We start from the raw sequence: 24,338 nt of genomic DNA, 5'->3' as shown, positions 1-24,338 counted from the left end.
CTTATTCTTGCCAACGTGTTATTTTTAAAATTATAGCCCTCTTAGTAGGTGTCACATGTTAGCTCATTACAGTTTTGATTTGCACTTTCCTAATGATTAGTGATACTGAGCATCTTTTCATGTGTTTATTGGCCATTAGTATATCTTCTTCGGAGAAATGTCTGTTCAAGTCCTTTACCCATTTTTTAATTGGGCTGCTTGTCTTTTTTGTTGAGTTGTAGGAGTTCTTTAAATATTTTGGATATTAACTCCCCTCAGATATATGATTTCTAAATGTTTTCTTTAATTCTGTAGGTTGTCTTTTCACTTTTTTGATGTCCTTTGATACACAAAAGTTTTTAATTTAGATGAAATCCAATTTGTTTTCCTTCTGTTGCTTATGCTTTTGTTGTCATATCTAAGAATCAGTTGCCAAATCAAAGGTGCTGAAGATTTACCCATATGTTTTCTTCTAGAGCTTTATATCTTATATTTAGTTTGTTGATTCATGTTGAGTTAATTTTTGTATATGGTGTAAAGAAGGGGTCCAACTTCATTCTATTGCATGTGAATTCTCCCAGCATAATGTGTTGAAAAGACGTCTTTCTTCATTTGATTGTCTTGGCATTTTTGTTGGAAATCATTTGACTATAAATGTGAGGTTTTTATTTCTGGAGTCTCAAATTCTATTCCATTGATCTAAATGTCTGTCCTTATCCCAGCTTTTCACTCCTTAGCAATAATTTCACACTCCTTTTCCAATCCCACATGATGGTTCTCAAAGCAAAAACACAACTAGGCAGGAAATGACAGAGAAGTTCTGTTTTGAGTTGATATCAGAACATTTTTTTCATAGCAATAAATATATTGGCTCTCAAGTGTATGAAGACTTGAAGAGAGTTAAGATGAATTCTTAAAACAGAGTCTCTGTATTTTGCAAACAATCAGACATCTTCTCTGATGCTAGTGTGTTACAAAACCTTAAACCCTTATTTGAAAGTGTCCATGATTCTTATGTTTGCTGATATGCATAACAGACAAAACCCTACCTTAACCTAGGAGCTGCAGATGTACTTTATATGTTCTGCTGTAGACAGTTTAACATTGAACATCGAAAAGGTTCTATACTGTCTACTTTTAGGAACTGACTGCAGTGTTGTGCATATAGTGGATACTTAAGAAATGCAAAAAGAATCAGTGACTCTTAAGTAGAGTTCTCTTAAATTTCCTATGCAAAAAATGTGCTAGTATATACACATTATCAATATAACTTATTTCCCTAATTTATTTTAGCCATTAATGTAAATCATTAATTTTGTGAAATGCATTTTATACTAATAAATCACTTGTGAAGCACCCTAGTGGGCTTCAGTCAGTTATGAACAGGAATTGAGTCTAGTTGATTGAGACGTTAGTGACAATTCATTGGGGTCTGTGAAAAGACCTGGCTTCGTTAAGTTAGGTGGCATCTCCTGCAGCGGCCACATTTCTACCCAGACGAATGATGGGGAAGTTTTCCTATTTCTTTTGCTGCCAGTAGATCTTCTTTGTTTGTAGTTATTCCAAAACTGATGGATCATTTCTTTGAATGGTCTTGTAGTCAGAGTATAGAGAATTGGGTTCAAAGCACTATTGATAGGCAGAATAAAAATCACTACCCAAGAGGTTATGGTGCCTGGAAAAGAAAAATGAAATAGTTTTAATATTTATGGATGTTTGCAAGTTATAGAGACCCCTTTTCCTTGTTTCTTTCCCAGCCCCCTCTTAGAGTCTTTATTGTTTCCATTTGACGACACGTAATTAAATGTTAAGTCTATATGTATTTCCAGGATGTCTTTCCTGGGTGCCATTGTTTGAGGGGAATGGTGGTGCTGCAAAAGAAAACAGGATTCATTGCTAAACAGCTTTTCTCAAAAACATCAGAGAATTATTCTATAAGGTAGAAATATTTTCCATCGAGTGATTACATATTATTATAATATGATTCCATTTTAGGAAAAACTATTGTTTAGTATTAAATCATACCTTTTGAAATATTTAAAATATTAGATAGTACATATAGTATTGCTCAGAATATGTACTTATCTTTAAGACATTTCTTTTCAACTATTTGTTGATAGATATGCATTTTTTGGACTTTTCACTAGCTATTTCAGTAAAAACAGTTTTGATTAACCTTATTTTAGAAAATCACTGTAGTATCTATGCAACCACCAAATACTCAAATTTTTATTAAAATTTAATTAATGCTATCTTTCTGCTTTGTTGTTTTTTTTTTTTTCCCCCTCACCGGAGGACATTTTTCCATTTTTTGTTCAGACAGAGTGGGAGAGAGAGAGAGGAAGAGAGAGAGAGAGAGAAACATCGACGTGAAAGGGACACATCGAGTGGCTGCCACCTGCACAGCCAACCAGGGCCGGGGACAAACTGCAACCGAGGTACGCTCCCCTAGCGGGAACCGAACCCGAGTCTCTCTGAACCGCAGGCCGATGCTCTAACCGCTGAGCCAAATCAGCCAAGACTGTTGTTTATAAAATGTAAGCTATTATCACCACAAACCATGGGATATAATCAAATAAAAAATGTATGTTTATAGATTTTTTAAAATGTGAATACATACTGTGCTATACATACAGTTAACAAGATTTTGCACATTTCTGAAATTATGGTAAAATACACATAATCTAAAATTTACAATTTTAATTATTTTAAGTGTATTAAGTATATTTCACATTATCGTGCAACCATCACCACCATGCATGTCCAAAACTTTTTCATCTTGCCAAAATGAAACTCCCATAAATAACTCCACTTCCCCTTAACACCATTTACAACCTTTCTGTTTCTGTAAGTTTGACTACAGTTACAAATATAATATTTGTCCTTTTGTGACTGGCTTATTTCACTTGGAATAATGTTTTCAAGGTCCATCCATGTTGTAGCATGCATCAGAATTTTCTTCCTCTATAAGTCTGAATAATACTCCATTTTGCGTATATAACACATTTTGTTCACCCATTCATCCATTGATGGACCCTGGGTTGTTTCCACCTATTGGCTATTGTGAATACTGCTGCTATGAACACGGGTGTATGAATGTCTGAGTTACTGCTTTCAACTCTTGGATATATACCCATTAGTAGAATTGCTGGGTCAGTAATATGGTAATTTTATGTTTAATTTTTTTTGAAAAACCACCATACTGAGCCATTTTACATTCCTACCAGCAAAGCACAACAGTGCCACTATCTCCACATCCTCACCAATACTTGAAATTTTCTGTGTTTTTGATAAGTCATTTTTTTTTTTTTTAATCCTCACCCGAGGACATTTTTGCATTCATCTTCAGATAGAGCAGGAGGGAGAGAGGGAGGAAGAGAGAGAAACATCAATGTGAGAGGGACACATCCACTGGTTGCCACCCACACGACCCCAACCGGGGCAGGGGACAAACTACAACTGAGGTACGTGCCCTTAGTGGCAACCAAACCCGGGACTCTCTAGTCCTCTGGCTGATACTCTTAACTGCTGAGCCAAACTGGCCAGGGCTGATAAGAGTCATCTTAATGAGCGTGGTGCACATTATTTTTAAATATTAAGAGTATTTCCTTCCATCACCTCTCGTACTCCAGGGTAATGTTCTTTGAATTGCTATGTGTTCTGGGAAGAACAATTCTTACCTTTCCAAAATAAATAATTATTTGATCATCGTTTTGACCTATGTTCCTTTCTGGTCATCTTAAGCATGGGATTACCAAAATTTCAACACGTCGAGTGTAATTTATCTGAGTCATTGTTCCTTTCTCTAATAGTAATTGTGGTATTAGGCATTTATGGAAAGAATTGAACAGCTTCCTCCCAGTAAACATTTTACTGATGTAGAGAAACTGAAGTACATATAACTGACTTGCAATTCTTGAAACGAGTTAGTGTTAAGGATCTTAATTTTCTTTCTTAGAGATACACTGCAGAAACAGATATATTATTTCTTTACAGAAAGAGGAAAAAAGTAGTACCTGGTATTTCTACCTGAAGCAATGAAAGAAATTTCAGTACAAAAATGGGTATCCAGCATAATGCATCAGTAAATACAATAAAGAAAAACCGTTTGGCAAGGATCATCTCTTTTTTAATGTGATTCTGTATTTCAGTTGCAGTCACGGCACTCTGATGAACGCTGTAAAACATGCTTCCATAGGAGAAAACGATGATGATGAATGCCACCAAGTTAACACCTAGTTAGAACACAAAGGTCATTATTAATACATAGACATTCTTTCAAAACAAACAAAACACACCCTTAGCTGTTATTATTAAGATACAAAGACCATGACATGATTTTTGTTTTTCAGAAGAATTGCTCATGAACTTTTAAAAATTTGAAGTATTGTTGAAGAATACTTCAATGAGGAATAATGGAATGTTTAATTTTGAAATGGCATATTAAAATAAAGTTATAGTGATTCAACGAATATCTTGGGCCTATTCATCTTTCTAGTATCATTTTTTAATAATTAAATTTTGTTATATTTTGAAAAAAATTCCAAGAGAAAACATTTGTATGTCTACTCAAGCCAAAGACTTGTCTTGTTACTTTGAATTTGTTTATATTATAAAGGCAAAGAGTTAAAATATATTTTGCTTAGTATTATTAGGGTGAATGCATGACATGCAAGTGTTTAGTATCTTGTCTTTTATTAAGGTGTATCATGTTGGAATTTATATTGAAAAGAAAAATTAAAAAAAAACAAAAACAACCCTTTAGGGGATTGTGATAGAATCCACTACCTATGTCAATGAGAAAAACTGGTTAGAAGATCTAAATAAGAAATCTGTAAACATTAGAAGGTATAATGAAGTTCATGTGATTTATTGTAACATTTACATGGAAGGGCTCGGAATACGGAATTTCTTACCAAGAAAAATTGTAACTGAATAAATCTGGGCTCCAGTACTTTCTATATCTTCTGAATGAAGAGGGAAACACACTCCATTGTTGCCATAGTAATTTTTGAAAAATTCCTTATTGCTCAATGGAACGAATGCCACTATAATCCCAAAAATCCAAATGAGAATCAGCATTGTAATTGTTCTGCATTTTCTAGGTCTTAAAAATCTAAAAGGATACACGATACAGATATATTTTTCCAATGTCAGAAATGTTAAAAGTAATACTGATACTTCCGTAGACAGAATGGCCAAAGATCCCGCAAGCTGACAATGAAAACTCTCTATCCACAGCTGTGCATGTTTATTGTATTCTCCACGAAACTTTAGGTCAAAGGCTCCAATCACAAATAAATATATTCCCATTAGGCAATCAGCACCTACAGGGATCAATAAATTTCACAAATTTAGAAAAATAAATCGGTATAATGAAATTATCAATAAACATTAATATTTTAGTATATGTAATATGTTATATATAAAATATAATATTTTAGCAAAAAACAGCCAAGTTTCTTCTATCTTGGGGGGAGCTAATTTTCATTCTAAGAATTCATTTATGGGTAAGATCCTTTTATCAACTCTCCTTGATAATCATGCTTCTAGCACCCTTTACAGCTACATGCAAGTCTGTGAGAGCAGGAATCTTGTCTGTTTTGTTTTTGGTTCTAGTCCCATCATCTAGAAGTGTGAAACAAATGAATGAAATGCAGTTACATTAGGGACCAAGATGGGGATGTTGTTCTTTGGTTCACCTCTTCCACTGAAATTCAGCTTAACAAGCTAAAGACATCATCCAGAATTCCAGAGAGAATAATTCAGAAGTTGCTGTGATAGAGTAACGACTCTGAATTTTGAGGTCCATAATTCAGAAGACGAATAATTATGACATGCTTTGCAGTCAGTACAGTTTTAGGGGGCTTAAATTATTTACTCAGAGCTAACCTAAGCAAGCCTGTTCTCTCCGATTCTCAGTTCCCATTTTTACATCTTTGTCTGTCTCATTTTAGGCTCTCCCATTCCCCAAATCGGCTGTCAATGTGATGCCATACTTGGTATATTTGCTTTTTAAGCAAACATTATGCATCTTAAAATAGATGAGATTTTTTTTGCTTGCACACGCAGTCTACACCAAGTTCCTAAAATCACATCACTGTATAAATCATAAGGCTGACCCTAATCCTTAAATACGAAAATTCCATTCTAGCCTTCACCAGGGAAATTGAAAATTTTGTAACTAAGAATACTAACAACAAAGTAGTAAATAACTTCTGAGTCCTGTTTCTTAGGTAGCTTGCAATGAATAAAAACAACAACACACAATTAGGCATCAGACTTTGAAGGAGGGTAGGGTTAAGACATGGGATAGCACACATAAAAAAGCAAAATATCGCCCTGGCCGGTTTGGCTCAGCGGTTAGAGCATCGGCCTGCGGTCCAGAGAGACCCGGGTTCGATTCCCGCTAAGGGCATGTACCTCGGTTGCAGTTTGTCCCCGGCCCTGGTTGGCTGTGCGGGTGGCAGCCACTCGATGTGTCCCTTTCACATCGATGTTTCTCTCTTTCTCTCTCTTCCTCTCTCCCTCCCACTCTACCTGAACAAAAAATGGAGAAAATGTCCTCGGGTGAGGATAAAAAAAAAAGCAAAGCAAAAAAAAAAAGCAAAATATCATAGATTGATGCTTGCTTGATGGTATATAGATAAATTATAGGGCATTTTACTTACACTATAAACACCTTGACAACTAGTTTTTTGCTTATTTTTCTTTGTAGCCCTTATTTAACATAATACCTTGCAATCACATCTCAAAAATTTTAAGAAATGTTGTATGAACTAAAAAAATTCTCTTTAGATATTTCAAATCATGAGTGCAAAGGACTCTAGGAGCTCAGAGACCAGAAAAACAACTATCTGTTATGTCAATATTTATGAACTGGACATTCAAACAAAAAAGTAAATACAACTCTGTATATAAAAATGTGACCATGAAAGGTTTTATTCATAGTAAAAGATTTTACAGGCTTTAATAATATTTTATGCTTCCAGAAAAGAAAACTAATGAATAAGAGCTTGCTTATGAGACAAAAGTAATGGATGAGAACTTCATTAATCTATATGAGGTAACTGAGTTTTTCTTGTTTTAAAACTTATTTTCATATTCACCAATGGTACATCAAATAAGAGGTTAATCTCTAAAATAAAGAACTTACACAACTCAACACCAGGAAGACAAACAATCCAATTAAAAAATGAGCAAAGGTCCTGAATAGTCACTTCTCCAAAGCGGACATACAGATGGCCAACAGACATGAAAATATGCTCAACATCACTAATCATCAGAGAGATGCAAATTAATACTATAATGAGATGTCACCTCACACCTGCCAGAATGGCTACCATCAATAAATCAATAAACAACAAGTGCTGGTGAGGATGTGGAGAAAAGGGAACACTTGTGCACTGTTGGTGAGAATGCAGCCACTGTGAAAAACAACATGGAGTTTTCTAAAAAAATTAAAAATGGAACTGTCTTTTGACACAGTGATCCCACTTCTGGGAATATATCCTAAAAATCTGGAAACACCAAGTTGAAAGAATATATGCACCCCTATGTTCATAGCAACGTTATTTATAATAGCCTAGATCTGGAAACAGCCCAAGGGCCCATCAGTGATGAGTGGATAAAAAAAGCTGTGGTACATTACACAATGGAATACTACACAGCCATAAAAAGAAGGACATCTTCCCTTTTGTGACAGCATGAATGGACCTGGAGATTATTATGCTAAGTGAAATAGGCCTGTCAGAGAAAGACAAATACCACACGATCTAATGAACAAAATAAACTGGTGAACAAAATAGAACCAGAGGTATCGATACATGGAACAGACTAACAGCTGTCAGAGGGAAGAGGGATGGGGGACTGGAAAAAAAAATAAAACTTTCTCATCACTAAACTAATTTTATTTTCATTGTAGTGAATGTGAATATCTAAGCAAAAAGGAGAAAAATTTTAAATCTCATAATTCTACCCCTGTTTATTTATTTTCAAATAGCAAGTCCTTTTCATATTTTGAAACTATAATTCCTCTTCAATCCGGAAATACTCACAGCAGAGAGAGATGATTGACATGGCATGCAGCTTGTTCTCAGACCTGATATAAGGTCGCATACAAATGACAAAGATGTTTCCCAAGCACGTGACTGTGGACACAACCCAGACGAACACTCTCTGAATGATGTTTGCCAAGAGATTCTCTAGGGACGAGATTCCATCTGTGTTTGGTTTACAGCTGCGAACATGTGGTGCATAGCCACAGTACTGGAATTTCTTAAAATAGCTGATGTGCAAAGAGAAGGTAAAATGAGATTTTAAATTTAATTCAGTCGCACTATCCATTAATATTCATTCTCTACATTTTCTCAGTAGAAAGAAAATATCTTAATATAAGACTCAGAGGAATGTAAAAAGGAGGAATACTGAATCGTTAAACCCAAGTTTACTTCTCATTAATTTGATGTTACTGTAAAAGAACATGTGGATGTGAGCCGCAAATAGGCATAATGAACATCCAAGTGTTAGACATGTCTTAGAATACGGATAAGCTGTTAGCATGTGAGCAAGAGAATCCATTAAGAAAAGTTTTACTGGGTTTTTCGTGTTTGGTATGTGTAAAAACATTGTTACATGGCTCCGACTGTTGCTGCAACTGATCTTGATTTTGAACCTTCAGGGGAAGGGAGAGTTAAGTGCTTTCTTCTCTGCGTCCATGGCTTCCCTGTTACTGAAGTTACATCTTCTATAACTACTTGCTAGCATGCCCATCTCTCACACCCCATTAGGGTGCATATGTGTTGAGTGAATTCTTTCAGCAACAGAGAGACCTCCCTTGTTGATAAATACATTGCCTGGATAGTCAAAAATTATTATTGTGTCACCACCAACACCAACACTATTTATTGAGCATCTTCTAGGTTTCAGGAACAAATTCTCAAATTAACTCCATGAGGCAGGTATTAGTACCAACACGAGGAGAAGACTCTTCAATGGAAGCACATTATTTGCTAGGAAACTTTCTATTAAATGCAGAGATTGGGATATAATGAGATCTTTTTGCCTCTAAAGCTAGGTACTCTGGCAAAAAAATATATAAATGATCTTTACAGTACAAAGAGTTAGTAGTAACACAAGATAAAAGCTTGAAGTTACAGTAAATTGTCTTGTTTAACTCTTGTTGTCTGCATTCCTAGATTTGCCATGGTTTCTGCCCAATTCATCTTTGTTCCTTGAGTTGCTTCTTGGGTTTTGTGAGCCACACTATTTTCTTCTAATAAAGTCTGATTTGCTTAATTTAGTCGAAGTGTTTTATGTTGTGTGGAACCAAGGAAACTGTTATAAGCATTACCTATGAGGAACTATGGGAAACAAGAACAGACTGTACTATGTAGGATTTCAAAATGTAAGCAAGAGCCCTGGCCAGTTTGGCTTAGTGGTTAGAGCGTCGGCCTGCGGTCCGGAGAGACCCGGGTTCAGTTCCCGCTAAGGGCACGTACTTCGGTTGCAGTTTGTCCCCAGCCCTGGTTGGTCGTGCGGGTGGCAGCCACTCGATGTGTCCCTTCACGTTGATGTTTCTCTCTCTCTCTCCCTCCCACTCTATCTGTACAAAAAAATGGAAAAATATCCTCAGGTGAGGATAAAAAAACAAAAACCAAAAAAACCAAAATGTAAGCAAGACTCCAGAGTGGTGGTGGCTGACGTGACACGTTCTAAATTATTGAGAATTAATTCTCCTGGCATGGAGATCATTTTAATACCCATTATAAGATTGAATTCAACTAAAGAACATGTTTCCAAAGCATGTAATCAATGGTACAATGAGACACACTGTTTGAATAAAAGATTGTTCAACGTTTACGATTGTATCCACACACACTTACTTCAGTCATGCCCTGACACTGCGGGCAATGTTAGCTTCCTCCATTTATAGCAATGATTTCTTTAGCACTACTTTATGTTGCTTATATAAATTCCCATTTCTTCATCTGGTAGCACTTATACTATGTGCACAAATTATTAGCTCATTTATGAATAGTATCAAAGTTGAGGAGAACTTACAGGACCCAGTGGGTTCCTGCCATACTCATGTTTTCTGACATTAAAAATCTCCTGTGGTTCTGTTACACCATGGAAAACTAAATATCACCCTGCTCATTATTGACATTTAAGAGTTAATTATTGTTTAGGCAAATTAGTCACTGGAAAATGTTAACAGATCGGACTCATTGGGTATGGATGTATTAGCACAATATATGTGGAAACATAAACGATTAAAATCAAGGCGACGAACAAGAAAAACATCTGCTTACATGTGAGAGAGATTCATAAGTGGTTTGAACATCCTTTGTTGGATATTTGAAATTTCAATTCCTTCTAGGCTGCTAAAATATCAAATTAATTATCAAAATAACACGTTATACAGGGTATAATAAAACGAGTGTTTGTGAAGAATAATTTAATAAAATGCTGTTAGTTAACACATACTCTGAACCAAACATTCATATTCAGCCTGCCCTAGGCACTTCCCCAACTCCTTTTCAATCCTGTGACATACACATATATCTCTATATATCTCCCTTATTTGAATTTTTTAGATGCTCATAGATCATGGCACAATGTTTTGTGCATAGTAACTACTCAATAAATATTTGCAGAATAAATGAACAAGCATTATTAAGACAATATTAAAATAGCAGAGGAGTTTTAATTTTTTCTAATAATTTTTTTCTAATAAAATGCCATATTACTGAGGGAACACTTAAATGAAGTGAACAAAAGCTTATCTTGTAAGGCAATTCTTAGATTCTATCAGAATAATTTGTTATGGTGCAAGTAATGATTTATATAATCTAGAATATTTTATCTTGGGATAAAGATGAGTATATAAGTTCCCAGAAATCCAGTACTAATGGAGGAATGAATATATATATAGATGCCTTCAGAGGACCGAAGCAATCAATCCAATATAAGCTTCTGGTGATTATAGAAAAATATGAAGTGATTCATCATTATTTAATTTTCAGTTTACAAATACATAATATAAAACTAATAGTTATTAGTGATAGTCCAGTGAGCACTCATCGTATATGTTTTTGTGGAGCTTAACTAATATCCTGGTAATAAAGCTCCTGATTTGAAAGATTTTATAAATCTTATTTCATAGATTTTTATTTGTTATTAGTATACAAATAACAATTTCATCATAAAACATCCCCCATAAGCATATACTTACAGAGACTTGAGATTGACAAGAGAATCAAATTGGTCTGCTTGAATTTTCTGGATTGGGTTATAGGAAAGATTCCTGTTTTTAAAGAAAGGCAGCTATAAGTCAGTTCTAGAAAATGCTTGAATAGAGAGAAAGTGTATCTGCTGACTTTGGGTTACTTATAAATACTAACAAAAAAAGTACAGTAATAGCACATGTTTCATAGGATACATTAATCATTTAAATGTTTAACGGGGATAAAACACTTATAGCAGTTTCTGGCTCTTAGTAATTACTGTATGATTGTGTAAGTGGTATATATTTAGAGAGAGAGAGAGAGAGAGAGAGAGCACACACTACGACATGAGCGTGGAGGTGGAGTTGTCAAGAAATAGCTCCCACCACAGACATGGTAGGGAACCCAGGGAGAAACCACACCTACTTCATATTTTGCCTAGGATCAGGTGTGATTTAAATAATAGAAAAATCATCTTATTTGGCCTAATTTTGAATGAATAAAATCACATTGAATATTTTTTACATTTTTGACATAAATTATATGTCAAAGAGTGGTATGTTGTACTAGCAATTTGTGAGGCATAAAATTAAAAGTAAAAGGCTGTAGTTGGAAAAAAGCGGTAGATCAGAATGATAGTATAGCAGAATTATAGAAAATTTCAAAATCTTTGTAAAATAACACTTTGAAACAAGAATCATTGATTAAAGGGAGCTTCCTGGGGCAAGTTCTCTTTTTAAGAGATGTATTCTAGATTAGACCATTAGTTAGGTGGGAGAGGGGGATGCTCGGGGTGGGGGAGGGGGCTGTGATTACAGAAAGAAGGAAAGAGAGGAAGGATGACAATGAAAAATGAGTTGTATGAAAGAAACAAAAGTGGACTCAACAATTTAGGAATAGAAGGAAACTATCTGAACATAACAAAGGCCACATATGAAAGTTCACAGCCAACATCGCACTCAGTGGTGAAAGGCTGGATGCTTTTTCTCTAAAATCAATAACAAGACAAGGATGTCTGCTCTCCCCACATCTATTCAACATAGTACTGGAAGGCCTAGCCAGAGCGACTAGGCAATAAAAAGAAATAAAAGGGCCCTGGCCGGTTTGGCTCAGCGGTTAGAGCGTTGGCCTGGGGTCCGGAGAGACCCGGGTTCGGTTCCCGCTAAGGGCACATACTTCGGTTGCGGTTTGTCCCCAGCCCTGGTTGGTCGTGTGGGTGGCAGCCACTCGATGTGTCCCTTCGCGTCAATGTTTCTCTCTCTCTCTCTCCCTTCCTCTCTCTCCCTCCCACTCTATCTGTACAAAAAATGGAAAAATATCCTCGGGTGAGGATAAAAAAAAAAAAAAAAAGAAAGAAAAGGGATTTAAATTAGAAAGGAAGAAGTAAAATGATCTCTGTTTACAGATGACATGATCTTATGAAAGATCATGTAGAATCTCACATGATCAGAAAGATCTCACACACACAAACTGTTATAACTAAGAAAAAAATTCAACAAAGTTCCCAAATACTAAACCAATAAACAAAAATCAAATGCATTTCTATATACTGCCAATAAATAATCCAAAAAATAAAATTAAGAAAAAAATTTCATTTATAACACCATCAAAAGGATAAAATATTTAGGAAAAACTCAATATAAGTGAAAGACTTACAATTTGAAAAACAAATGTTGCTAAAAGAAATTAAAGAGGACATTAATAAAATCTATGCTTATGAATTAGAAGACTTAATATTGTTAAGATGTCATTGCCCTGGCCAGTTTGGGTCAGTGGTTAGAGCATCCACCTGAGGTCCAGAGAGACCTGGGTTCGGTTCCCGCTGAGGGCACATACCTCAGTTGCAGTTTGTCCCCGGCCCCAGTTGGGGTCATGTGGGTGGCAGCCAGTCAATACATCTCTCTCACATCAATGTTTCTCTCTCTCTCTCTTCCTCCCTCTCTCCCTCTTGCTCTATCTAAAAGATGAATGCAAAAATGTCCTCAGGTGAGAACCCCCCACCCCCCCAAAAAAAGATGTCATTACTACCCAAAGTAATCTACAGATTTAGTGCAATTTCCATCAAAATATCAATATATATTGCAGAAATTTAAAAAAAAGTATACTAAAATTCACATGGAATTTCAAGGGAGCCTGAATAACCAAAATAACCTTGAAAAAGAACAAAAAAATTGGAGGTCTCATACTTCCTGATTTCAAAACGTACTACAAAGGGACAGTAACGAAACCATGCAGTACTGGCATAAAGACAGAGATACAGGGGTGGGCAAAGGTAGGTTTAAAGTTATAACACAAGCCCTGGCCAGTTTGGCTCAGCGGTTTAGCTTCAGCCTGCGGACCAGAGAGTCCCAGGTTCGGTTCCCGCTAGGGGCACATACCACAAAAAAATAAAAAAAATAAATAAAGTTATAACGCAAATAAATACAATAATTAATAAATAATAATACAAGAATAAACTTTTTCCACATACTCACAACTGTAAACCTACTTTTGCCACCCTTGTGTAGCCCAATGGAAGAGACTAGAGAGCCCAGAAATAAACTCTTTCATATAGGGTCAAATGATTTTCAACAAGAGTGCCAAGACGGTTTAAGGGGAAACGGTAGTCTTTTTTAGCAAAGGTGCTGGGAAAACTAGATAGCTATCCACATGCAAAAAAAAAAAAAAAAAGAGCATAGACCCTTAGTTTAGTCTGATAATTATCAACTGGTATGCCACAAGAATTTTTAAAACACGCAATACTTGACTAGTTAGGGGCACTGACCTCTTTTTCCTCAGATTATCAAACAAAAAAATTTAAACAGCCAACACAATAATAGCAATCCGGTGTGAATGAATCAAAATTATACCTATTTTTTGTCATATTGGCAAAAACTATATTTTTGGTGTGTCACAGAATTTCTGTAATTAGTTTATTGTGCCATGAGATGAAAAAAGTTGAAAATTACTGGCTTGCACTGTTTACAAAATTAACTCAAAATAGATTAAAGATTTAAATATGAAAGCTAAAATTATAAACTATTAGAAGAAAATATAGGGGAAAAGATTCATGACATTGGATTAGGCAGTGCTTTCTTGCATATGACACCAAAAGCATAGGCAACCAAAGAAAAGTTAGAAAAATTAGGGTACATCTGAATTAAAAACGTTTGTGCATCAAAGGATGCTATCAACAGAATGAAAAGGCAACCACAGAATGGGAGAAAGTGTTTACAAGTTATATCTGAAAATAATTTAATATCTAAAATATGTAAAGAACTCCCACAACTCAAGTGCATGTGCGTGCACACACAGACACACATACACAATTAAAAATGGGTAAAAGACTTGAATAAACCTTCTCCAAAAAAGATATATAAATGAATAAGCAAATTAAAATATACTCAACATCATTAATCATTAGAGAAATGCAAATCAAAAACACAGTGAGGTACCATTTCATATTCATTAGATTGTTATTATCAACAAAATAGAAGATAAAGTGTTGTTGAAGTTGAGAAACTGGAACCATGGTACACTGCTAATGAGAATGTAAAATGGTATAGCCGCTATGGAAAACAGTATGGTGTTTCCTTGAAAAATTAAAAATAGAATTACCATATGATCCAACAACTCTATTTCTGAGGTTATATACCAAAACAAAACAAAAAAATTCAAAGTGACGTCTTGATATTTGTACACCCATGTTCATAGCAGCATTACTCACAATAGCTAAAAGGGGGAAACAACCCAAAGGTCCATCAGTGGATGATACACACACAGTGGATTATTATTGTGAAAAATAATATTAATTCCTTAATTATAAAATTAAATAAATACAATTAATGAATTAATATTATTTAGAATAATAATATTCAGAAATTCTAACACACATGACAACGTGAATGGACCTTGAAGACATTATGCTAAGTGAAATAAGGCAGTCACAAAAGGACAAATATTGTATTATTCCATCTATATGGGGCACCTAGGGTAGGCAAATGAATAGAGACAGAACACAGAATGGTGGATGTTGGTACGTAGGGGTGATGGGAAATCACTGTTTAACAGGTATGGGGTTTCAGTTTGGGAAGATAAAAAAGTTCTAGAGATAGATGGTGGTGCTGTTTCCACAATAATGTAAAAGTAGTTAATGCCACTGAACGATACACTTTAAAATAGTTAAAATGGTAAACCTTATTTTGTGCATATTTTATCACAATTTAAAGCTTGAGAGAAATAAAAACAAATAAAGAAATAAAGTGACAAAATTAATGTCAGTCTTACAATTTTGAGAGCTCCTTCAGATCCTTAAATACATGTGATGAAAGATTTTCAATCTTATTACTTCCTAAATCCCTAGGGAAATAATTGCAAAAGTCATATTATTTTCTCAATACTTTATTTATCGTTCTAAAATTGATTAGAAAACCATTACACCACTTTTAATGATACTTTTAATGAGTTATATTAATTACCAGAAGTCTAAAAGTTTTAAAAAAAGGGAGTGAAATGGGAAAAGATAAAAATATTTTATCCTATTTCATCACCCCCTCAGAGATAAATACTGATGCTATTAAATCTGGTTTTAATAGGTACAAGTTTCTAATTCAATTAATATATGTGTTGTGTCCCCACCCTCTTTTTCCTCCCTTCCTCCCCTCCTTTCTTCCTTTCTTCCATGTTAGAGTAGTAATATAATTTGGAGATTTAATGTTTTTTGTTGTTTTTTTTTTGCTTGGGTTTATCATGATTTTGAAATTGAAGTGAATTTGCAGGAGCAAGTTTCTTTCACAGCTGATACACATACACACACTGGATCATGTATACTCCTTGGGCAGGATATTTTGTGTGCTACCTCACGTAAGTGTAGAGGTTGGATTGCCTAACATGGTGTGACTTTGTAGCTTAGGTGAAAGATTTTTGACAGTGGTAGCTCTCAAGAGAAAGTCCTCAGATTCTTTTAAACAAGACAATGTTTCAATCGGCTTCAATTAGTTCTCCAATGTGATCAAGAGATACTAAGAGAAAGCCTATTCACTTTCCCTATGCAACTCCATACACTGTTAGTAGCCACAGGGAGACTAGGAGAATTGATATTCTTTGTTATGTAAATCGAGTTCTTATGAGTCAAAAATTAGATTATTGAATTTTGAAGGGCAGGATAGTTTTAGATTAAGTTTTTTAAACTAAAAATAAACAGCGGTTATAATCTAGTGAATATTATAAGTATCTTTGCTGTAAACTGAACCTTGAGACTATTTCTGTTATTTACATATATTTGGGTGAATTGTCTAAGATTTGACAACTAAAGGAATCTTTCTAAAAAAAAATCTCCTTTCTTAAAATCCTTCACTAACTATGGTTGCCTAAAAGATAAAATTAAAACTGCTTAGTGTGACATAAAAATTCTTTAAATTCTAAATACCTCGCCATGGTTCATCATCCCAGCTTAGTTTTGTAAAGCTTTGTACTTAGTTGAAATGACTTGCACTGTGGCCTGCATGCACCTCGGTGTCCTAACCTCCATGTTTTTGCCTGTGTGCTTCCTTCTGCCTGTAATAAGCTGTCCTTCTTGTCCTGCTGAGCTCCTAGTCATCAAATTCTGCTCGAAAGTCACTCCTTCATGATCAGAGCGGTTAGGCGATCTCTCCTCTGTTCTCCCATATACCCCCTGTGCACACTTCTTTCATAGCACATACAGAACATATAACACAGACAGCATATATAACATTATTTTAAAACTATTGCTGAACTAATGTGCTCCTCTTCTGAAAGATGTGAGCTCTTTGAATATAATTATACTTTTTCATCTGGGTTATCAAGTATCTAGCTTAATTTCCAACTAGCTCTTTTTAAAAAAACATTTTTGTTAATGTATACTTGGCATACGATATTATATTAGGTTCAGGTGTATGACAAAGTTACACTAGCTCTTCTTTCTATCCCCAATGAGAAGATTATTAATCGACTGAATCTGTCTGCTTTGTATTTAAGTAAAGGTAGTCGCACATTATCAGTTCCTTGTATGGGAAGCCAAGTAAAATACAGATCCTATTAGTGATGCAATGCGAGAAACAGACTTAGTGTAGCCCACTAGCATACTAAAACTCCACATATCATATTTAACAGTTTCACGAGGGAGTGCTGGCTATTAGAGTAATTTCTGACATAGAGCTCTTACATCACATATCATGTAATGTAATACTGTTGGACTTGATCCTAAGAGACATGTAAAAGGACTTTTTTTTTTTTTTTTTCGGTTTCAGCTTAGGAAAGTTGGTCTTAACTTAATGGGACTTGGGAACCATTTCTAAATAGGCTCAGGAAACACACTGTCACCTAAAATAGCGATATTCAACTGGTGTGCCATGGCACACTGGTGCATTGTAAGAATTTTTAAACTGTGTGATACCTGACTATTTAGTCAGGGGTACTGACCTCTTTTCCCTTAGATTGTCAGATAAAAAAAAATGACAAGAGCCAACACAATAATAGCTGTCTGGTGCAAATAAATCAGAATTATACTCATTTTTTTGTTAGATGGGCAAAAAAGTACAATGTAGTTTTTGGTGTGTGGCAGAATTTTAGTAATTAGTTTGTGTACCATGAGATGAAAAAGGCTGAAAATTGCTGACCTAGAGTAGTTAGCTTGCACAAGTTAAATCAAGCACATGGCAAATATTTTCTGCCATCAGAACTACGTAAAGTCTACTGTGACAAGTGAATCCTGACTGTTACTAATTTATTTGCCCTCATTAACTCTATTGGTGTGATCAAGACTGGAGGGACACCGAGTGTAGTCCAACACTCTCTGAAAAGGAGAGTCATCTTCTTATTTATTTAGAATATAAAAAAAGAAGTTTAATTTAGGTTCATCTTCTTATTTTAAATCAAGACCCATTCATTTAAAACCATTGCCATCTTCATCCTTGTAAAACTGACTTTTCAGGCCAGTTTTTAAAATGGGATTAGGCAGGTAAGACTGGTGGCTGAGTGGTTGAGCGTTGACCCATGCACCAAGAGGTTGCCAGTTCGATTCCAGGTCAAGAAAGATCCCCAGTTGGGGGCATGCAGGAGGTGGCCAATCAATGTTCTTTGTCGTTGATGTTTCTCTCTCTCTCTCCCTCTCACTTCCTCTCTCGCTCAAATCAATAAAGAAACAAAAAAAGGGAAAGAAAATGGGATTAGACAGACTAATTACTGGTCTTGGTTGCCCTCTCTACAGCAATTGTTGCTTTCCTTTACCTCTGAACCTGAACTGGCACTGCTGTGGGCTAAACTGTGTGTCTTCCATGTTCATTGCTGGTTACTGATACTCACATACACCTTCCCCTTACTGCCACCCTGAAGATTAGGATGGAAAGAAATTGCCTTCTCATATTCAGATAGTGGCGGCATGTAACATAAAACAAGGAAAAGAAAGAATTCCTTGACTAACTTGCATATTAATAGCTCGATAATGCTTCTATATCACCACACATACATCTTCTTACTACTGGGAATAAAATCGTTTCTTATTTTTGGAAGATGTGGTTCAATCCCCAGACACCAGGAGTTGTTACAACAGATGCTTGGCTCTAATATCTATGTATTGAGATTTTCTTGCACGTTTTGTGAATGATTGGTATTGTCTACCAAAAAATGTTTCAGGCTAATAGTTATGGAGAAATGTTGGGATCTCGATGGCTTGTTTATTGATGTGTTAGAGCAGAATGCTGGACTGTTTCCTGAGGAATGTTTCCTGCATCGGTCTTGGTTCGCAGGTAAGGTGTCCAGAAAGGCACTCTCGTTATGTTCTTCAACTTAAAAAAATTTTTTTTTCCTTTATTGATTTTAGAGGAGAAAGTGAGAGAGAGAGAGAGATAGAAACATTGATGAGAGAGAACAGCAATTGGCTGCCTCCTGCAGCTCCCCCACTGGGGATCGGGCCCACAACCTGGGCATGTACTCTGATTGGGAATTGAATCGGCAACCTCTTGGTGCATAAGTTGACGCTCAGCCACTGAGCCACACAAGCCAGGCGAAGTGTTTTTATTTTAATGGTCTCTGAATCCCAACTCTTTAGGAAACTTAAAGATAAATTTGCTGTCCTTCTAGCAGTGGAACAGAGTGGTGTAGGATGTATTTTATTTATTACATTTACCCTAACTTTATTCTTTTCTCTGCATCTATGTTTCCTTTACCTTACTTTCCTCAAATATCTATATTATATTTTTCTTTAACACACATTTTTATATGCTATTAGAATTCCTTTGTGGCTCGAGGTGTATAGAAATTGGAAAAGAGATAGTAAATATTTCTTAATGTACAAAAGCATATATGTGTAACAAGTATGAACTAAAACAGTAGAAAGAAAATTTTTATCAATATATGTTTAATCAAACTTACAATTCATCTAGGTTCTGGAGAGGTGCAAAAGTATTTTCTTTTAGGTCATTAATTTTGTTTTTCCCCATTACCCTGGAAGTAAAAAGAAACATACATTGTAGCTTCTTGAAGTGACTGATAAATGAGTTGTTAGAGAGGAGATTAACAGCCTGCAAAAACAAAGGTAATTATATATAGCACACTTTTCATACCAAGATATTTTGAAGTAGTATGATAAATTACTCAATCTAATTTTAGTCTTAAATTTCCAAATCTTTTAGTAATGATAAAAAGAAAACATTCAAATTTTAAAGTGAAATAAGGAAGAACTTTGCAAGGGAAACAGTGAAAATCTCAACTCATGAGAACAGACTTAATATAATACAAATGGGAATTTAGGGAGCTGTTCTAGTCACTTCTTCAGACAACATAGCAGGTGTGTCTAACAAAATACCTCCCAAATGATATTACCCAGACACATTTGGTAGTGTATATCACTTAAGGTGGAGTTGCCTAAGGCCGTCTAATCTAAACTGGACCAAATTAGATCTCTAGTTTGGGATGTGGAATGACTGTAACTCGACAGTTCATTTCTGCACAGATCTCATGTGTATGAGTTGGCATAAAGGACTAACTCATAGAAAAATCAATTCTTTAAACATTGTGTGACATGCTTGGAAATTGGCCTTGTCCTATCCTTAAGTATTTAATTCTTCCCAGTACTCCAAACCAGTACCACCTCCTGCCAATATCTCTGGATCAGAAAAACACAAGCACTTGCCCAGAGGAAACATAAATAACTTCTTCATGCAAAGGTTTCTTTAAAAAACAAATACAGGTGGAACAAAAAAGAAGTTCTATTTTTTTTTTTTTTTGGATATGTATTTGGTGTATATTCTTTAGGTGCAATCTGGTTTCCTTTGGGAAATTAATATGAATTATTTTGCATGACTGATATAGAGCATCCTGCATCTGAAGACTGCCGAACTCACTGTAGATGAGTTCAACTATTTCAGTGGTCTGAATCCATTGCAATGGGATGTATAACTGGAGAAAATTATGGCTGTTTCGGTGGTAGCTATTGCACTGCTTATACACAGGGTTCCTGTGTATTCTAACATGATGGTTTCGAACTTTTCTATGGTAACCTATAATAAAAAAAAAATGCATTTACATTGGGACATAACATGCAACCATACAATCCAAGATTCTTGAAACAATATATTTAATTATCTGAATTGCACTCTAATATTTTTATTCAATTCCATTTTATTTAAAAAAATTATGGTCAGGGTATACTACCTTGCTGTCATCAATCACTTGTGAGATGCTATCCACAGTTTGAAAAACACTGTCCTGAGAAAATAAACTATGTAATAGGCAGCTATATTTTTGTATTAAAAGAAGCCCCAGAATCTCTCACTTTCATAGAAGAGGCAATGTGAATTTAAAATAGGCCAGCGAGGCATAAGGATAGATTATACTCAGTAACATTCTAAGCTTTATCTTGGTATCCACAATTATATACTCAGGTATGTGAGCATTCTGCAGTACTTAAAAAAAAATTTAATTATAGCCCGGCCGGTGTAGCTCAGTGGTTGATCATCAACCCATGTACCAAGAGGTCGTGGGTTCAGTTTCTGGTCAGGGCATATGCCCAGGTAGAGGGCCAAATCCCCAGCGGGAAGCATGCAGGAGGCGGTCGGTCGATGTACTTTCTCATTGATGTTTCTATCTCTCTCTCCCTCTCACTTCCTCTCTCTCTAAAATCAATAAAGAAAAAAAATATTAAAAATTTTTTTTTTATTATAATTAATCCTCCCCCCACAATCTTTGCAGTAATAATTTATAAAAGCAAACATTATTAAAGATTAAGACTTTAACTTAAGTGTTTCGCAAACTAAGGTCGAAGGAAAGATTCTAGGTGGTCTCTTAGAATTTCTTTCCATTAAAATAGGTTTTATTTCAGTTTGGGAAAAACAGGCCTTGGATAATATAGCACCATTGCGATGATTTAGGTATATTGTGACTCTGTGGTTACCTTTAATTTGACCTTGAGTAATTTTGCCCATGTGCTTCAGTTTAAATAAACTTCAAGTCGAGAGTGATCATTTGCCATAATTATATACATGGTTATGCCAGCTACTGTTCACACAAGTGATTCGATTTTTTTTTTTTTTTGGAGAGATATAACATTATTTAAAGAAGGTAAAACTTTACTTACAAAACAGTTAAACTAATGCAGGAGACAAAAGTCAAATTTCTTAAATTATGGATATGGTTGCCCTCCAAGTCCCTGAAACATAAAAATAAAAGACGATAAAGCTAAATTTTAATCACAGACAGAAATAAATTGGTTAAGAATTATTTGCTTTCTAATAAAATCTTTTTGACATGCTGTTTATTTTATACAGATTCTTACTTGTAGCCACTTACATAATAGCTGAAATAATATTTATATATATTTAATACTTCCCTTTTGGTGTTAATAGTAAAAATGGTTTGAGTCACCATATTTATATCATATATTCATATGGACACATATGTTATGCTGAGAAATGTAAAAAAAAAAAAAAGAGAAGTCAAATTGAAGATTTTTGTTATGGCCCTGGCTGGTTTGGCTCAGTGGTTGGAGTGTTGGACTGTAGACCAAAGAGTTGCAGGTTCAATTCTGGTCAAGGGCACGTGCTTTGGTTGCGGTTCAGTCCCTGACCCTGGGGTCGTGCGGGAGGCAACCAGTTGATGTGCTCTTTCACATCGATGTTTCTCTCTCCCCCTCCCTCCCACTCTACCTGAAGATAAATGAAAATATATCCTCAGGTGAAAATTAAAAAGAAAAAATGTTTTGTTATGGTAGACACTGACTTTTTTTTAAAAAAAAACATGTCTTGGTATTGGTTGTTGTTGTTTTTTAAAATATGCTTTTACTAATTTTAGAGAGGAAGGGAGAGGGAGAGAGAGATAGAAACATCAATGAGAGAGAAACATCAATGAGAAAGAAACATCACCCCCCCCTCCCACGGGAGATCAAGCCCACAACCCAGCCACGTACCCTGAGCAGGAACCAAACCAGCAACCTCATGGTGCATGGGACAATGCTCAACCACTGAGTCACAATGGCTGGGCTAGACACTGACTTTGAACAGAGATCTAATAGTGGACTACATTAAGCACCTGTCTGGAGTTATCAATGGCATTTCTCTCAGTGGTGTGACCCTATTTTGCTCCAACCTGCCAAAACAACATTTAGCATCCACCTCCCTTGTCTAAACACTCCCCAGAAAAATTTTTCACTAGCCTTTACCACTGTAAATAACCAGCTTGCTTTATTATGTTGCCACACAGGCCAGTGCAGAGGGAGCCCCACATGCTGTCCTTGGCTATCCACTCCTACTTTAGACTCTACTTTAACTCTCTTGCTATGTGACTCTGTCACCGTCAGGGGTCTGGTCTGAGCAGCCAGATTTGTCAGAAAGTTTATGCTTTAACATTCTCTTCTGGCTATCATGAAGGTATTCTTTTATTGCCCTTCTTTTATTGTTTGGTTTATGGTGAAAGTTGGTAGAACAGAATTAGCTGAGGTTAGGGATATACTTTCAAAAGTAAATGCTGGTCCTTAAATCTACCCAGTCTATACCAACACTTAGTTTACTGGTCACCACAGAACACAGAGCTATAGGAATAATCATGACTCAAATATATGAGCTGAAGTGTGACGCAGCTACTGAAATCTGTAAGAAAAACATGAGTATCGTTAATAGAAGTGCCAGTATTCTGCTGCCTAAGCTACATCTGGGACAGTCTGTTTTATTTTGGGCACAGCAATAAAAAATAGATGCTGACAAATCAAAGTATATCCAGAAGATCTGGGTCTAGAAATCAAGTCAGTTGGAGAAAAGGGTGCATTTATAATAGAGAATAGAACAAGAGAGATGTATTTGAAGTGAGGCTGTAGAAGATGCAGGGTTTTTCTATGTTGCATCAGGTTGCAAAATGAGATTTATTGGTTGAAGGACACAAAACATTTTAAATTTAAGCTCACAATCTATGGTGTTCAGAAAAGCAGCTTCTTGTCACTATAGATATTTAAGAGAGGCAGTATACTATAACTCAAGAATTTCGTAGAAAGGGTTTCTGTACTACATAGAATATTGTATTTAAATCTTAAATCTTGAATCCTGAATGTCCTTTTAAAGAAAAATTTCCATTATTCTAATAAGTTGGAAACTAAGCATTTATAGTACTACAGTTTTTGGTCATTAGGTTTGGCCGAGGCTGTTGACCTCTCATAATGTATGTTAATGTCAGAGACTGTCCATTTCTGTTTCCTATTTTCCTGCTGTTACCATAAATCTACCACCAGGTGGTGATGCTCTCTTAAGCCTCACAAAATATCCCACGGTGATCTTTCCTTGTTAGTTACATATGAAACTTTTTTTTTTCTATTAAGCTGGTATTTATATTTAAGTTAGTATTATTTATTCATTTGAAAAATTGGTGGGAGGTACACATCAATGCATACATTGGGGACTTTTTTTTTAATCCTCACCTGGGGACATTTTTGCATTTCAGATAGAGCAGGAGGGAGAAAGGGAGGAAGAGAGAGAAATATCAATGCAAGAGAAACACGTTGACTGGTTGCCACCCACACAACCCCTACCGGGGCGGGGACAAACTGCAACCGAGGTACGTGCCCTTAGCGGGAACCGAACCCGGGTCTATCTGGACCGCAGGCCCACGCTCTAACCACTGAGCAAAACTGGCCAGGGCTATATTGGGGAC

General features: G+C 35.6%; 1 protein-coding gene across 6 annotated transcripts in view; it reads right to left on the bottom strand.

The window, feature by feature from the left end:
• Nucleotides 1-1,261: 1,261 nt before the first annotated feature.
• RXFP1 (relaxin family peptide receptor 1) overlaps nt 1,262-24,338 on the bottom strand; it is a 117,755-nt gene continuing 94,678 nt past the window's right edge. For 2 of the 6 annotated variants that reach the window (XM_036240284.1, XM_036240285.1), the window contains 9 exons: nt 21,781-21,852; nt 19,578-19,649; nt 15,474-15,545; nt 11,216-11,287; nt 10,293-10,364; nt 8,037-8,266; nt 4,896-5,306; nt 3,996-4,214; nt 1,262-1,654 (listed from right to left, as the gene is read on the bottom strand). In XM_036240284.1, the coding sequence (XP_036096177.1) occupies nt 1,356-1,654; nt 3,996-4,214; nt 4,896-5,306; nt 8,037-8,266; nt 10,293-10,364; nt 11,216-11,287; nt 15,474-15,545; nt 19,578-19,649; nt 21,781-21,852 (1,519 nt within the window). In that variant the 3' untranslated portion in view covers nt 1,262-1,355. The remainder of the gene's footprint in view (nt 1,655-3,995; nt 4,215-4,895; nt 5,307-8,036; nt 8,267-10,292; nt 10,365-11,215; nt 11,288-15,473; nt 15,546-19,577; nt 19,650-21,780; nt 21,853-24,338) is intronic. The other 4 variants (XM_036240287.1, XM_036240286.1, XM_036240289.1 and 1 more) reach the window with 4 other exon arrangements.

This window comes from Molossus molossus, unplaced genomic scaffold (genome assembly GCF_014108415.1).
Source record: "Molossus molossus isolate mMolMol1 unplaced genomic scaffold, mMolMol1.p scaffold_m16_p_4, whole genome shotgun sequence".
In the NCBI taxonomy this organism is placed as follows: Eukaryota; Metazoa; Chordata; class Mammalia; order Chiroptera; family Molossidae; genus Molossus; species Molossus molossus.
Note: the sequence above shows the minus strand (reverse complement) of the source record. Positions and strands in the feature narration are given on the sequence as shown.